The sequence below is a fragment of the Cynoglossus semilaevis genome, chromosome 10 (genome assembly GCF_000523025.1).
Source record: "Cynoglossus semilaevis isolate Cse_v1.0 chromosome 10, Cse_v1.0, whole genome shotgun sequence".
Classification (NCBI taxonomy): Eukaryota; Metazoa; Chordata; class Actinopteri; order Pleuronectiformes; family Cynoglossidae; genus Cynoglossus; species Cynoglossus semilaevis.
The window spans coordinates 683,506-699,858 of NC_024316.1; the positions used below are offsets into that span (position 1 = coordinate 683,506).

Below are 16,353 nucleotides of genomic sequence, written 5' to 3' on the forward strand. Positions count from 1 at the left end.
CCCCACCAGAATATCCCCTTGTCCCCTACCCCCCCCCCGCCAGCCCCTAGAGGGCACTCTAGGCTTGTGTACCAGTCTCTGCTACTCTTGTAAGTCGCAGTTTTTTCATTCTTGGCTGGTGTGACTCATACTCCGGAGCGACTTATAGTCCGGAAAATATGGTATATTTCTGACAGTGCAATGTGATTTACCTGGTGCGGGTGTGCACTGGACACTGGCCTGGAGCTTTGATTCTTCTATCTCCTGCTGGAACTCCTCCAGATCAGGATCGTCTAGGATGAATAATCGTGATCATAATTAGTGTTGTTTGATCAGAATCAAGATTTTTTTTTTTTTTTTTTGTACCGTATCACCCAGCCCTACCAAGAGGTCAGTGAGACGTGGAACTGCAGTAATACACACACACACACACACAACACTCACTGGCTGACCGGTGCACAGCTGGCTGTATTGAAAAGCCATTAAGGAGTATCAGGTCGCTGGATTAGCACTTTTATGAGTATAGGTCAGTTTAGTGATGGGAATTCCAGCTCGTTTAAAAGAACCGGACTCTTTAGGGTTGGCTCACCATTGGTCTGTTTATCATCCATCCATCCGTCCATCCATCCATCTATCTATCCATCTATCTATCACTGTTTTAAGTTTACATACTTAAAGGGCTTTTCCTAGACTGATGTTTAAATATTTTTAAAAAAATATATCTGTTTTAAGTTTACATACTTAAAGGGCTGTTCTAAGTAATGTTCTACTCTGCCTTCAGTCTCAGCTTCAATTCAAGTGGTAAACCATCTGATCCTGGTCCGACAAGTTAGTTGTTTGTGTGAATTAAAGTGGCTTAATATGGCATTTATTTCACAGGGACTATTATAGATATAGTAGAAGAAAATGTTGAACTACCTAAATCTGTAATACTGTATGTAAAGCTCAATTTTCCCTGTACTACTTTTGACCTAGAAAGTGAAGGTTTCGCCAGGGCAGGCATCTGTGTTCTTACAGTTTGAGTCTGCGTGAGCAGGGTACATGGCCACAGTTCTCCTTGGCAGCTCTTCATCATTGGTGCTTTGCTCAATGTCCCACTGGCTGGTTTTGTAGCTCTCACAGGGGTTGTAAACACAGCACTGGTAGGCATACGGCATCTCTATCACCCTGTATACAACAAACCGATCAGAGTTAAATCAGGAAAAAAAATATATACACAGAGAGTATACATCTCTTTGATATACGTACGCCATGTAACTCCCCAAAAACAGATTAAGTCGGTTTGTTTTTACCTCATGCGTGGAAAGTGGTCTGGGCTGAAGCTCTTGTATAAATCCTTGTTGCCTTTTAGTTTCAGGTGGGTCAGCCCACTTAGACCTGAGACAGGGACTGAGCTGAGACTGTTGTCACTGAGGTCACTGGGAGGAACACGGAAACAGAGAGAAATTAGAAGGCTGTTACAATAACAGATCGATAGATGGATAGATGGATAGAGAGATGGATGGATGGATAGGTGGATAGATGGATGGATAGATCGATAGATAGATAGATAGATGGATGGATAGAGGGATGGATAGATGGATGATAGATGGATGGATAGATGGATTGATAGATGGATAGATGGATGGATGGATGGATGGATGGATGGATAGATAGATGGATGGATAGATAGATGGGTGGATGGATAGATGGATGATAGATGGATAAATTAATGATAGATGGATAGATAGATAGATGGATGGATAGAGGGATGGATAGATGGATGATAGATGGATGGATGGATGGATGGATGGATGGATGGATGGATGGATGATAGATAGATGGATGGATGGATGATAGATGGATAAATTAATGATAGATGGATAGATAGATAGATGGGTGGATGGATAGATGGATGATAGATGGATGGATGGGTGGATAGATGGATGGATGGATGGTTGGTTGATGGATAGATGGATAGAGAGATGGATGGATGGATAGGTGGATAGATGGATGGATAGGTGGATAGATGGATGGATGGATGGATGATAGATGGATGGATAGAGGGATGGATAGATGGATGATAGATGGATGGATGGATGGATGGGTGGATAGATGGATGGATAGATAGATAGATGGGTGGATGGATAGATGGATTGATAGATGGATAGATGGCTGGATAGATGGATAGATGTATGGATGGATAGATGGATGATAGATGGATGGATAGATGGATGATAGATGGATAAATTAATGATAGATGGATAGATAGATAGATGGATGGATGGATGGATGGAGGGATAGATAGATAGATAGATGGATAGATGGCTGGATAGATGGATAGATGTATGGATGGATAGATGGATGATAGATGGATGGATGGATGGATGATAGATGGATGGATGGGTGGATAGATGGATGGATGGATGGATGGATGGATGGTTGGTTGATGGATAGATGGATGGATGGATGGAGGGATAGATAGATAGAGGGATGGATGGATAGAGGGATGGATAGATGGATGATAGATGGATAAATTAATGATAGATGGATAGATAGAAACCCTGAACAGTGGATGTTACGGGATATTAGTAACTAGTATTGGTATATACAGTAAGTGGATATTAATAATTAGTATTAGTAGGGTTTGATGTAGTAGCAGTAGTAGTAGTAGCAGCAGCAGGTAGTAGAGGATTATTGTTGTTGATAATTAATATTTGTTATACATATACAGTATACACATATATACACACAATACCCATATATGTGTATATATATCTATATATATACACATATACGTACATGCATATGTGTAAAAGAAAATACACATACATATACACGAGCATATACACAGGGTATAGAATATTACGGTAAAATAGAAATATAATAATATTAAATGGAATACGATGTTGTGTTTATTGCACTCGAGAGAGAAAGAGAGTGATTTAGAGATTTAAAAAAAGAGAGAGAATTGTTTTTCAAAGCAGGTGAGGGTCAACAAGGAGTTAACTCACAGTTTTGCAAGAGAATGGAGAGACAGAAAGGCATCGGGGTGAATCCACTCGATCTTGTTCCAGCTGAGGTCACTACAAAGACAAGAATGTCAACTTCTGTCCACTTCTCAGTGTGTGCCCAGCAGTCATTAGAGTCAGATCACATTTGACAAATACAAAATAAATGGCCTTACAGTGATCTGAGAGAGTTCAGCTGCTGAAAGGTACTGGACTCAATCCTCCTGATCTGGTTGTGCTGTAGACCACTGTTGATAAAGGCACACGGATACATTAAAGCTAAGTTTTCACAGGTGTCATTCTCTTGTTGTATGTTAAAGAGAGAGAACGAGAGAGAGAGAGAGAGAGCATGTATGTACGTAATAGGGATTTACATTTCCTGCAGAGAAGAACAGTGGTAAAAGCTTGGCAAATCCTCAATCTGGTTGTATGACAGCTCCCTGTAAAAAAAAAAAAAAAAAAAAAAAAAAACACACACACTCACTCGTAAACACAGTGACCAGCTGTGGGTTTACAGCGTGGGAAAATTTAAGGGTGACAGGATCTTTTGGGTGAGGAGCGGATTTTGCGAGGAAGGCGATACATCAGGACAATGATGGGGGTGTGTGGAAATGGGGGTGGGGGTGGTCCTGTGGTGCCGGTTGTGATAGAGTTTCATAGACAAGGTTGTGTAGCTGCGACGGCCCAGGGGCACAGCTCGTCCACAGATGGCGTTTGTGTGCATGACTGTGTCGTATGTACTCACAGCACTTTGAGACTAGGCAGCTGCTCGCACAGATCCATGGGGAGGTTAGAGAGACCCGCCCGGGTCAGAGTCCTGCAAAAAAAAAAAAAAAAATATAGTTTCAGATTATTGTTAAATGAAAGAATCAATAATTGTCTAATAGTACAGTAACTCCCCATCCCACTGTTGGTCTGACTTGGTCAAACCTGTCGGTAACAGACGTACCGTATTTTCAAGTCTGTAAGTCACACTTTTGTCCATCCTGGCTGGGTTTGCGACTTATACTTATGAGCGACTTGTATATTACAATATATAATTTTATATGTTTGTTATTTTTACACAAACAGCCGCTAGAGGGCACTCTAGGCTTGTGTACCAGTATCTGCTACTCCCGTACCAGTGAAAATGTACGTTTGTTAATTTCACACTGACAGCCACTAGAGGGCACTCTAGGCCTGTGTATCAGTATCTGCTACTCTTGTACCACTGAAAACTTACATTTGTTATTTTCACACTGACAGCCACTAGAGGGCACTCTAGGCTAGTGTACCAGTATCTGCTACTCCCGTACCAGTGAAAATGTACGTTTGTTAATTTCACACTGACAGCCGCTAGAGGGCACTCTAGGCTTGTGTACCAGTATCTGCTACTCCTGTACCACTGGAAATTCACGTTTGTTATTTAATTTCCATGTTCGTTATTTTCACACTGACAGTCACTAGAGGGCACTCTAGGCTTGTGTAACAGTATCTGCTACTCCCGTACCACTGAAAATGTACACGTTTGTTAATTTCACACCGACATATTTTTCATTTGGATATGGAAACGCTGGATATTTTCAATGTATTTTTCACTCCTGATCAGTACTGCACTACTGCTTCTTCACTTTTCACTTTGTGAATGAATGCCACGGTTTTACCCTCAATGTAAGTTACAGTAGATGAGAACGTTCTCCCAGTATACTCAGTATACTACAAACTGAACTGTCTGTGTTAAATATACGGTACCCGGGCCAAAACTGGCCCGCTTGATGAATTTTGAAAATTTGGAGAAAAAAAAAGCACACAAACACTTCACGTTCAGGAAATGTTTTGTAAAATTGTATTTCATTAAATATGAAGATGTATCTATTGTACTGTAAACAGACTTTTTGTTATTTATAGGTAATTATGTCATGATTGTACTGGTCCGGCCCACTTGACAACTAATTAGGATGTGTACAGCTTCTGAACCAAAATGAGTTTGACGTGAGCTTTGATATGAACCGTAACAGTCAGGAACGGGAACCAGTTTGGTTCTACAAATGTTGTCACTGCATTATAGTGTTTCTTGTTGTGTGCGTTGTTGTGTAGTTAAACGGCACACTCACAAAATTTCTAGGCTGGTTGTTCCCTTCAGATCCGGAAACTCTTTAATTTCAGTTGCTCCGTTGAGAGAACTGCAGACAAACGGAAAAAAACAAAAAGTCGTTACATAAACATACATACACCTGAGATTGTGTGATGAGTTTGTTAAATGTGTTGTTGAACTGTTCAAATTCAGGGGCCACATACAGCCTCTCTTTTTTTTCATGCAAAAAAAGTGGATTAGAAAATCGTCATATTTAATGAAATATCAGTTTACATAACATCATGAACATGAAGTGTTTGTGCTTTTTTTTTTTAAATGTATCAAGCAGGCCGGATTGAACCTCCTAGCAGGCCAGTTTTGGCCTACGGGCCATATGTTTGACCATCAAAATCCAACAGAGGCCTTTTCCCACTACCAGGTGTAATAAGTCATACATGATTTCAAACCAGTTGTAGTGGGACACAGAAAAAAAAAAAAAAAAAAAAAAAGAACAACTGATGATGTCATACTTACAGTGTGTGTAAGTTGGGTAAAAACTGGAAGGCGGATCTCCCTACAGACTGGATTGGGTTCTCATAGAAGTGACTGTACACAAAAGAGATGTTTTATTTATTGGTTGGATTAAGAGGTTATATAGAGAAATAATAAATGAAAAATAAATTAAAATATTGATTTAACCCCCCCTCTTAAAAACTACTGTAAAATCGGAAGACGTTTGCACTTGCTCTTGTAACGTCACCAAGGAGCAATACACTTGTAAGGGCCGGTTGTAAATAGAAGACTGTATAGATGTAACTACTGACTAATGTATTAATAAAAATAATAAATAGTATTAATAAATATTCTGCAACTAATTGGTATTTAGTCGAGTTCCAAATATTGTCCATTTCTGTGTAATTAAAAAAAAAATTCAGGTTTTTAAGGACCCTACAAAAAGACTAAGTGGGCCAAATTTGGCCCCCGGGCCTTGAGTTTGACCCGCGTGTCTTACATGGTTTGTAGTTCAGGATTTCCCACAAAGGCCTGCTCGGGAATGGCTTTGATATTGTTGTTGTGGAAACCACTGAAAATATAAGAACAGAGAGGATTTGTTTTGTGCATGTGGGATTTTTTTTTGTGTGTGTGTGTATGTGTGAATGTGTGTTGTTGTGTGTGTGAGCGGTCAATGACATTTCAATGTTGCACCTGCTGTTGCACAGCTGAAAAACATTTTTTTTTGGACATGCGAGATGTAAACACACGCTGTATGTGTGACACACATGCACCGTGCAGAACATCTGTTTGGTGTGTGTGCGTAAGTGCGCGTGTGAGTGTGTGTGTGTGTGTGTGTAGCGGCGTGGGTGTATATCCAGCACCTGCTCAGGGTGAAAAGAGATCGTATCCGAGTGCCACATTAAAATCACTTAACGGGATTAGGGAGGGATAACGCAACCATGATAGACATTTCAGGCAGGTGTGTCTCAGTGTGCTGCTGTCCGTCCGTGTGTTTGTCCACTCACAGTTCCTGGAGTTTGCTCAGTGTCTTGATGGCCACAGGAAACTCCTGCAGATTGTTGTAGTTTAAATCCCTGGGAGTGAAACAGGAGAGGATTAAAACGCACACGTTTAGAATGCAGTGACGGTTTCGTGACCGTCACACAACAGTGAGTGAGACGGCTCTGAAGTTTGAAACGCGTCGCTTTCAATAAACAACGCGCGTCCAGACACGTCTAGGCGTCTCCGTAAGCTTTGACATCGTTCATCGTTGTATACGTTGTGTCAGACATCAGGAAAATGGACTCGAAATCAGCTTCGTCTGTTGAAACTTTCCAGAAATGTTTTATCAGGAAGGAATTGATGACAGTGTGAGAAGTATTGGTTGTTTTTATTATCCAATATTCAAGGTACATTTTTTAAATGCTTTTTTTTGGTACGTGTGTGTGTGTGTATGTATGAGAGAGAGAGAGTGAGAAAAAAAGCTACAGTTGCTCAGTGAAAAGGTTAAAGATGTTACTCTAAACTTCGGCTCCCTTGATCGGAATATTCACATCACTTTCTTCTGAAACCCAGTGTCCAAACAGCCACAACAAAAGCAGCTTTGTACTAGTGTGGAAATTGTCTTGTTATGAATCTGTCTCTGGATTAGGATAAGGTGCCATTTGGGTGTGAAGTCACATATCGTCAGTAACAGAATTAACACCTTTAGGGACAAAGGTGAATGTCATCCCATGAATCATTGGTAAAAAGTTGTCCCTTCTATCTCAAGGAATTATTTCAATTTTTTTTTTCTACATTGTAATGCATCAACTGCATTTTCAATTGAAGCCACTAGATGGTGACAGATACAATTTACCTTTGCTAGAGTCTGGCCCATCTGTCTGTTTGGGCCCCACGGAAAACATTACCTTAATTTTTGAACAATGACTGGACCCTCAATAAAATGTGGTTTATCGTACGCTACTGCTATTCTTCTGTCACACTCATCTCCATCCATGCCACCCTGCACCCTTCTCTCCACCTCTTTTAAAGCGAAAGTGAACTCCTCGTCATCGAGACACAGCACATCACTGCACACAACCAAATGTGACCTCTGGTTTTAACCCATCACCAACGCTTTAAGCACCCAGGGAGAACCTGAAACCTTCCGGACCCAACTCCGCTAAAAAAAAAAAATAAAAAAAAATACATGGACATTTTCAACCTCCATATTTTGTTCCACGTCAGTTGTTATCCAATGACAGGTCTTATCTGGCTACATTAACATGCATTTAATTTTTTTTTTACTCAGTAACAGGTTCTTTTCCAATGTAGGAAAGTAAAGTAAAATACTTGAGCCAAAATGTAATTAAGTAAAAGTACCTATTCCTTAAAACAAGACAAATTACAAATGACTCACAAAAACTACGTGGACAGTCAAGTATGACAAGTATTCCTCATACTCTGATTCTGGGACAAGATGTTGCAAGGACGCTGGTTGTGCACAAAATGCGGACAACGGGAGGGTTAACTACCATGCGCTTTAACATTGAGAACAAGAATGTCAGACGGTGGAAACATTGTTTTCTTCATTCCTGAGTGAAATTTCTGTCTCAGAAGTTCCTCTGCTTAGCCAATACAATTCGGTAACGTAATACGTGGGGATACTTATTGCTTGACATGCCTGGTTTATTGAATCAATTGTTTTTAATTGCGTTCCAGCCTGCAGGCCAGGATACACCTGACCCTTGATACTCTGTGAAAGAAAACATTATATACGTCCATTTATTAAACATCCATTTACACTGAAACATATACCGAAAGTTAATTTAGTGTCCACATCTGACTGTTTTGGGAGTGTGGGATTAAAACTGAAGTACATGCAGTAAAATCCACGCACACATAAGGAGAGCAAGCTCCAAAGAGTGAGAGCTTTTTTTTTTTTTTTTTTTTTTGACCCACCGCTGACTGTTTTTATTCACTCCAGAGGGAACTGAATCATCCAAAAAGGAATCTAAGAATAACTGGCCTTTCTTTTGTTGTCTCGCAGCTTTATGAGAGGTGAGCAGTTTTCTCTGCGGATGTTGTGAAATGTTGGAGCGTCTGATATTTCCCCCTTGTTTTCCAGATGTCCTCTGGACGGCTTTTCATAATGATGATTTTATAACAGGCAACAGAGGTTGCAGCGATGTAGGGAGGAAGGAAAAAGAGGGAAGGGGGGGGAGTTAATTTTTTTTTTTTGTGCCGAAACGAATAGACTCTCCTTCTCAAGTGAGATCATAAAGATTAACCCCGTTGTTCCTTTTAAAAAACCTGACGCACACAGACGTCCCTCACACTTGTCTCCATGTCCCACTGTGATATTTCTCTCTACGACGATTAGAATGACATAAGAAACCGTTTGCCTTCATCTATTCAGATGATACTTTGTTTGTCTTTTATTCTAACGATCAGCAGGAGCATATTTTTGCACGCTAAGCAAGGGCTACAGTGGTTCTTTGAGAATATGTACGCTTTATGTCAAAGCTGAAAAATGCCAGTGTCACAAGCAATCTATCAGTTTCCTGAGTTATACAGTGGAGAAGGGACAACTTAGGGCTGACGATGATCAAAAATTTGGCCGCAGCAAATAAGTATCAAAGTTCAATTTTTGAATTGTCAAATTTGCTTTTTTTTACCCCTGTCTCGGTCAATTAGTAGTAGTTTCTTCTGGAGCTTTTTTCGTGTTCTGGGTCTGACTCTAGCTCGAACATGTACTGGGGGACTGTAGTTTGTAGTCTGGTGTCCTGACACTTTACCATACCTGCCAGAATGGCATACACTACCTTACTGCGCATGCGTGTAAAAGTAAGACAGTGTGCACAGTTACCGGCAGCCATCTTGCTCTCACTACTCAAATAGGTGGAGCACAGACACTTTTTTTCAGCACTTCAGCAGGTTGTTAAGTGTGCTGCAATAAACTATTTTTCCATCAGACCACCACCAACGATTCTGGAGCGCAGCGTTCGCTCTCTTTCGAATTCTTCTGGCTTTTCTCTCCACACCTCTCTCTCTCCCCCTGAGGTTTGTGGTTAGGTCCCTCGATTTATCCAGGTTACGGCACGTACGCTAACAAGTGAGGCAGCAGCAACCGTAGCAGCGGTGACATTTGACCTCGGTGATTACAAGACACGTAGAAAATGATGTTGTGTTACATCAAGGTGAAAAACTTTCCATCGCAACATTCTTGGCACTCACTCTGTGGTTGTGGTTTTTCAGAGACGCATTCAAGCACCTGCTAAAATCACCAACACATTAATCATTATGACTTATATTCCCTGCACACACTTGGTTCCCATGTATTAAAAAAAAAATCACATTCATTACAGATGTTTTATTGAGCCGCAAAGAAACAGCGCTGAAGTCATGACCCCGGGTTAAACGTGGGGTCATGAGGTAAGGCAGGCAGCACATTTTGCTGCTGGGCACCCTTTTTGCCGCCATTATTTAGAAATGACTAAATGTCTCTATAAATCATGTAATTTAGGGACACAAGGAATGTTCTCCCGTTCTGGCTCATCATCACTGTTTTGTTTCAACCTAACGGGTTGATATTGTGTTGACAAATAAGCCTAAACCCAATTATTATTTTCACTATGATTAACATTTTTATGAAAGTCTGATGTTCAGTGGCAAAGTACGGGCCTTGGGGGGCGGTGGAATGTTGATTAGTACTGCATAGGGCTGAAGTGTAAGAATCGGAAAAGAAGTGGCGGAAGGATTGACTCCACCTTGATTCAAATTGTTTGCAACAACAACAAAGTTGAATTTTCTTGTTACAATATGTAATAGTGTCAGAAGCATTCCAAAATACAAGTACACACCCGTTTCTTTGAGGATGTCTGTTATAATAATATGATCGTGTCTCTGGCGTTTATTTGTTTCTCAAAAAAAAAAAAAAAAAATTTTGTCGCATTAAAGTGGAAGGGGAAGGTTAAAATGCTATTTAAAAAGCGCCTACTTGTGTTGTTAGTGTTTGCGAACCAGATGATGTTGGACTTGTGTTCATACGGCAGTTCTTTTCTTTTTATACAATGAAATGACTTTTTCGTGATTTAATCCCAATTTATAACTTGTTTGTTTTCGGTGTTTTTCAAAGTAGAGCAAAAAAAAAGTGTCTTTAAAAAAGCAAAACAATATCACCCAAGATTATAGAAAATGGTCAAAACAACATGAAAGGGATGAAACTCGTGTAGATCTACTGACCACTAAAGGTTTAACTGAGCACTGGAGGTTCTTTAATAATAATAATCTCCGGGTTTAACCTTTGTGTGTGAGTGTGTGTGAGAGAGAGAGAGAGAGCCATACTTACAGTGTCTCAAGACTCTGTAGACCATCAAAGCATCTTGCTCCCATACTCTGGATTTTATTGTTATGGAGATGACTGAGGGGGGAAAAAAAAGACACATATTCATATATACATGTATGAAAATTAAAGTTAAGAACACCTATATTGTACTGTAATGAAAAAGTCATAGTAACACAGAGATGGTGAGTGAGGAAATAAACGAAACGTTAATAAGGAATTATTATCAACAAAGACTGCACATATATTCAGAAATACTGGTGTTGAAAAGGTCTAACATTTCCAGCAGTAAAATTCTTCAAACTTATCAATTCAACAAATACAAAAAGGATAGAGTAATAGGTGGGGACCATAAAAAAAATGTTATGTTTAAAATGTTAAAAAAATCATAGCTCCATTAACCCAAATGTTATCACTAACATGCTCAAAAAATCCCAGTCTGTTGCAGAAAAAACCTTTTGTAAGATACCGTCTGATTGGTCCAACCTGAATTGTAACGTTAACTTTAAAGCATGTTGACGTTTGGGTTCCTGCCTGTAAGAAGGGAGCAGATTTTCTTGAATCTTGGGTCTCGAATCTTGAGCAAAGACGGACGTTGTAGGTACGGTATGTGCCAACAGAGTGTAAACATGGTTCAGAATGTTATCACCTCAGGTGCAGTTACTGACTCGACTCGTCACTTTCCTCATATCGGCCGTTGTTGAAATCCCCAAGAACAATGAAAGCAGTTTCTGGTTGTAAGGTTTCTTGATATCGCTATAAACCGTTCCTTCAGCCCCTGAGTAGTTTCTGCTTGCTGGGGGATTGTAACAGTGTTGATAACAACCAATGTGAACTACTGGAAAAAAATGGTTGGCCATGGTTATTATTACTGTAGGCGCTCAAGGTCAGGAAGCCAGGCTGACAAAGTGGATTTAGCCAAGATGCCACCATGATGCAGAAACGACCTCCTTTAATTTTGCCTGACTACAGTCGGGTACTGGCACTGAATGTTGAAGCATGTTCTTGTAGATCAGTCTGAAACTGAGGTTATAAGTCTACGTTTGTAAAGAGAATGGCATTGTGGTGGTGCTGGGTAACACTCGACAACTGTTAGTTTACTAAGACAGGTGGGTCGCAAGGGATTTTTTTTGGGGGGGGTCGTCTCCGCATCATGTTTCCCAAGAGTTTACATATATGTCTACTGACTTGGGTGGCGAATGTTTGTGACTTTTAAAATATGGGTTCCCCTTGGGAAACATTGGTCTAGGCGACGCGGTGGCTAATAATATTCCACTGCTTCCTTGTTAATGAGCCTGTCCTTTCTCTTTGTGTTGCGTTGCTGCGAGAGGCCATTGCAAAAAAGACCCAAACCCCAAAGACATTGGTCTCCTCAACAGCTACAGTCGGCGCTGCCTCTTCCTGTAAAGAGCAGCAACATGACGGTCCATTGGATGCCACCGTGTCAAGGGCCCTTTTCTGACGACACCCTTGTTTAATTCTTATCACCAGCCTGCAGCTACTAAAGTTCTTGGAGGTCAATGATTTTGGCACTTGTACCACAACTATAGTATTCTACCTGGCTTTAGGCTCAAGTTGAGAATAAATTCCACAGTCCTGCACAGCTGGTCTGTGCAAGACTTAAGAAGCCTAGAGCTGAATTGAAGCAGACCGGCTGCTAGGCCTTGATCTTTTTTTTTTTTTTCATTCATTTCTCCTCAGACTCGAGCAAAAAAATCATGCCCAGGATGTTGTTGATGGTGGTGTGAAGCCGAGGTTTGTTAACTATCTGCCAGCTCAAACATTTTTTTTAATCCATGTTAGTGAGGCCTTCCTGTCTCCCTGCCCTTCTGCTGTGTCGCACCTGTGTCTCTGTTCATGAGTCTCACTTGTGTCACCCGGTGCCCTGGGTATATATACCTCTCTCTCTCTCTCACTAGGTCCTTGTTGGGTCATTGTGTTTGTGGTGTGTTCATGGTCATTGTGATTGTTCCCTTGTCCCTCACTAGGTCCTTGTTGGGTCATTGTGATTGTTCCCTTGGTCCTGCATTCTGGTCTGCTTTGCCGTTGTTCTTTGCCAGTTACTGGAAGTTAAAGTTCTTTTTCTCATTTCTCATTCATGACCTCCCCCCTATACCAGTATGGTTCTAGCTGCAAGACATGACCGGAGCACACAGTGTACTGCTCTGAGCTCCTCCTTGTCTTCAGACCTGTTCAGGATCATTCCATTTCCAGCACAACGTCCATCCCGTACAGTTTCCGAGATCCCCATCAGGATATTTATTTTACTGCAACAGATAGTTAGTCTGTGTATCTGTGCTCTATCGTTCTTGGGTGTGGTGTAATGAAATGATCCGTGACCTCGACGTTGAACTAGTCCAGAATTTAATAGTCTCTGTTGTTGCGTGTCACAGAGGTGTAGCGGTAGAGGTATATTCAAGAGTTTAAATAAGTGTCTGTTCTTCGTGTTTTTAGATTGAGGTGAGGTGATCACATTTTGTTTCTGCGATCAGACTGGAACTGGAACAAACATCCCGATATGCCTGGATAATCTCCAGCTTTTGGCTCATCCCTACCTTTTGCAGCTGCTTTCATTTTCTATAAAAGAAAATGAAAATAGCTGCAAAAATGGGAGTGTTTTGTATTTTTTCTTCTTCTTTTGCCTTTTGTCAAAACAACCAAGCTTTTACTCACAGAACGACAAGGGCAGACAGGTTGGTGAACGCGTAGTCCGGGATGTGTGTGATCTGGTTCAGCGCCAGTGTCATGGCCTGCAGTGAGGGCAGGGAGTCCAGTGCCATCACTGGGATATCAGCAAGGGAGTTGTCATCCAACCACAGGTGTCTGAGCGAGCGAACACCTCTGAAGGTCCCTGCAGGTATTTCTGACAATAGGTTGGCATCAAGGCGCCTGTAGGGAGATTTTTAAAAAGAGAAGGAATAATAGGAAGAATAATCTTTTTTTTTTTTTTTGTAAGTTGTGTTGCGCACATGCAGGCTGATGAATGGTGCCCTGAAGGCAGACATGACAAGCTTAGACCACTTCTTCCTGCTATTTTTCTTCCAACCTATAGCCCTTCACAAGTCTACATTAATCTCGGTTTTCTCCCTGCGGTGGCTCACTCCTTTTCCTTTTTGTTTCTGACATCTTCATTGAAACTCCTTTCCTTCCTCCTCCTCCTTCCTCATGAAACTCCTTTCCTTCCTCCTCCTCCTCCTTCCTCGCCATCTGCTCCTTTACCTCTTGTTCATTTTTCAAGCATTCTTCCTTATCACTCTCTCCACTGGTTGGCTTTGATTCTTGCTGCTTACTCATGTGTGCTGCACCCTCCCCCTTCCTAATCCTCTGCTTCGTTATCCTCCTCTGCCTCAGGTCTCAGGCAAGCTTCACCAAACAAACAGCATCACCAGAGTGAAATCTAAACTTGAACTTTGAACTCTGGGCAACTCTTTTTACCCTCAGGGAAAATCTTCCTTCAGATGAAGCAACTGTATACACTCGCAAATGCTCACATGCATACCTGCACAGACACACGCCTTCAAGATATTGTCATCTTTCCAGCTTCCTTAACATATCTTTTTATTCAGAACGGAATATCGTCTGGTGCATCCAATCTGCTGCTCGTGACCACTGTGAACCGCAATCATAACGGCTCCCCTGGGTGAACCTGCATGGTCTTCTGACGACCCAGGCAGAAGTAGGAAATTATCCAGAGAAGCCAATAAAGCAGAAACTATTTCCTGTCCTATAACATCAAAGTTGGAGATACGATTATGAGAGAGGGAGTCAAACAGAGGGGATAAAAGAAACAGATCTTGAACGATGCGGGGTCTGCTTTAATTCTCCAGATCTAGGTCCAAAGGTTTTTTTACACAACTCAGAAGTTTGTTCCAAGACATGACTTTCAATGAAAAAGAACCACTAGTGGTTTCTGGCCTTTCCTGACAAATGCAGTTCTGCTGACAACATTATGATTCGGACTAAAATCTAGATTTTTATGGTAATATCACAGTAAAAAATAGGCATTTCTTCTGTAGAAATAGAGCACAAGAGAAGAAATACAATAAAATACAAATTTCCCAGAATATCTGGTATTTAGTATTTCTATATGGGGGGGGGGGGGATGGCGGCTAGGTGGTTAAGGAAGCCGACTTGGGTCCGGAAAGCTTTGGTGATGGGTAAAATGTTCCTTTCAGATTGGGTCAGATTTCCATTGTCTACGTGTCGCAAGTAATTCACTTATCACATATTTAACTTTCACTTTTATTTTAATATTTGTATTATTCATTTTTTTTAACATTTAAAAGATTCTCTTTGTACATACGGTCTATTTTACCTTTACTGTCCATTTGTTTCTATAACACTTTCCCCCAGTGTTAGCTCCATAAAAAATAATTAAATATAAAAACAGACACCTATAATGTCAAATATTTGCATTTGTTGAGTCAAAAGTGTAACATTGAACAAAAAAAAAACAAACAAGTGAAGGCAATATGATTTTGATGATTGCCGATTAGAAAATATTTTAACACTTAACAACTTAACTGGTGGACTTGAATCGTTTATTATTTATTACCTTTTTTCCTGTTTTCATTGTGTTCAACTGAACTGTTTTCTGTCATGAAGATATGACTTACTTCAGCTTCAGTGTTTGGTGTGCGTGTGTGTGTGTGGTCTTTAGATTGAGATTTTTTAGTAATGACTCACAGAAGCACCTTGTCATTACGGTAATGATAATGATAATGATGTGCCTGGTGAAGAGAGTGACTACTGGAAGGGCTTTGGAGAATAAAGCTTGTTGGCGCCAAAGGACAATATTTATCACACGAGGTAGAGAGAGAATGAGGGAAAGCAGTACTGAGAGAGAGAGAGAGAGAGAGACAGTACCATACGGCAGTGGTTATCAAAATAGGGGCTGTGAGGGTGCATTAGGTGGTCCTCAGGAAATCGGAAGGAAGAAAAAAAAAATCTTTTTTTTTTTATTATTATTATATGTCCTAAATCGTACATGTATTCTGCTGTAATAGATGGATTGCCAAGTTCCGATGTGATTACAACAATATAATCTGTGTAGATCTAACAGTTTGTGCCTGTGACCAAGCCGCGTCGCCTCTTTTAGCTAGCTAGCGCAAATAAGTTTTATTTACCGTATTTTCTGGACTACGTCGGCAAACAAGAAGGGGCTCAGGGCCGATCCTTGATGTAGTCCCACCTCCACCTTGAAGTCACCTCACTACTGTTGTACTATTCTCATACATGTCCTGCACCAAACTAACATACTTCTCTGCCACTCCTGACTTCCTCATACAAAACCACAATTCCTCCCTTGGCACTTTGTCATATGCCTTTTCTAGATCTACAAATACACAATGCAGCTCCTTCTGACCTTCCCTGTACTTCTCCATCAACATCCTCAAGGCAAATATTGCATCTGTGGTACTCTTCCTAGGCATGAAACCATACTGTTGTTCACAAATCTCCACTTCCTGCCTCAACCTAGCTTCAACTACTCTTTCCTAAATCTTCATTGT

The 16,353-nt window shown here is 40.8% G+C and overlaps 1 protein-coding gene across 1 annotated transcript in view; it reads right to left on the reverse strand.

Annotated features, from left to right (window-relative positions):
• Positions 1–105: 105 nt before the first annotated feature.
• Positions 106–16,353, reverse strand: part of LOC103384416 (leucine-rich repeat-containing G-protein coupled receptor 6-like) — a 52,623-nt gene continuing 36,375 nt past the window's right edge. The window contains exons 5-17 of the mRNA XM_025059104.1: positions 13,517–13,732; positions 10,850–10,921; positions 6,543–6,611; positions 6,035–6,106; positions 5,557–5,628; positions 5,063–5,131; positions 3,715–3,786; positions 3,344–3,409; positions 3,146–3,217; positions 2,973–3,044; positions 1,272–1,397; positions 995–1,146; positions 106–272 (exon numbers count right to left, since the gene is read on the reverse strand). Of these exons, the coding sequence (XP_024914872.1) occupies positions 106–272; positions 995–1,146; positions 1,272–1,397; positions 2,973–3,044; positions 3,146–3,217; positions 3,344–3,409; positions 3,715–3,786; positions 5,063–5,131; positions 5,557–5,628; positions 6,035–6,106; positions 6,543–6,611; positions 10,850–10,921; positions 13,517–13,732 (1,297 nt within the window). The remainder of the gene's footprint in view (positions 273–994; positions 1,147–1,271; positions 1,398–2,972; positions 3,045–3,145; positions 3,218–3,343; positions 3,410–3,714; positions 3,787–5,062; positions 5,132–5,556; positions 5,629–6,034; positions 6,107–6,542; positions 6,612–10,849; positions 10,922–13,516; positions 13,733–16,353) is intronic.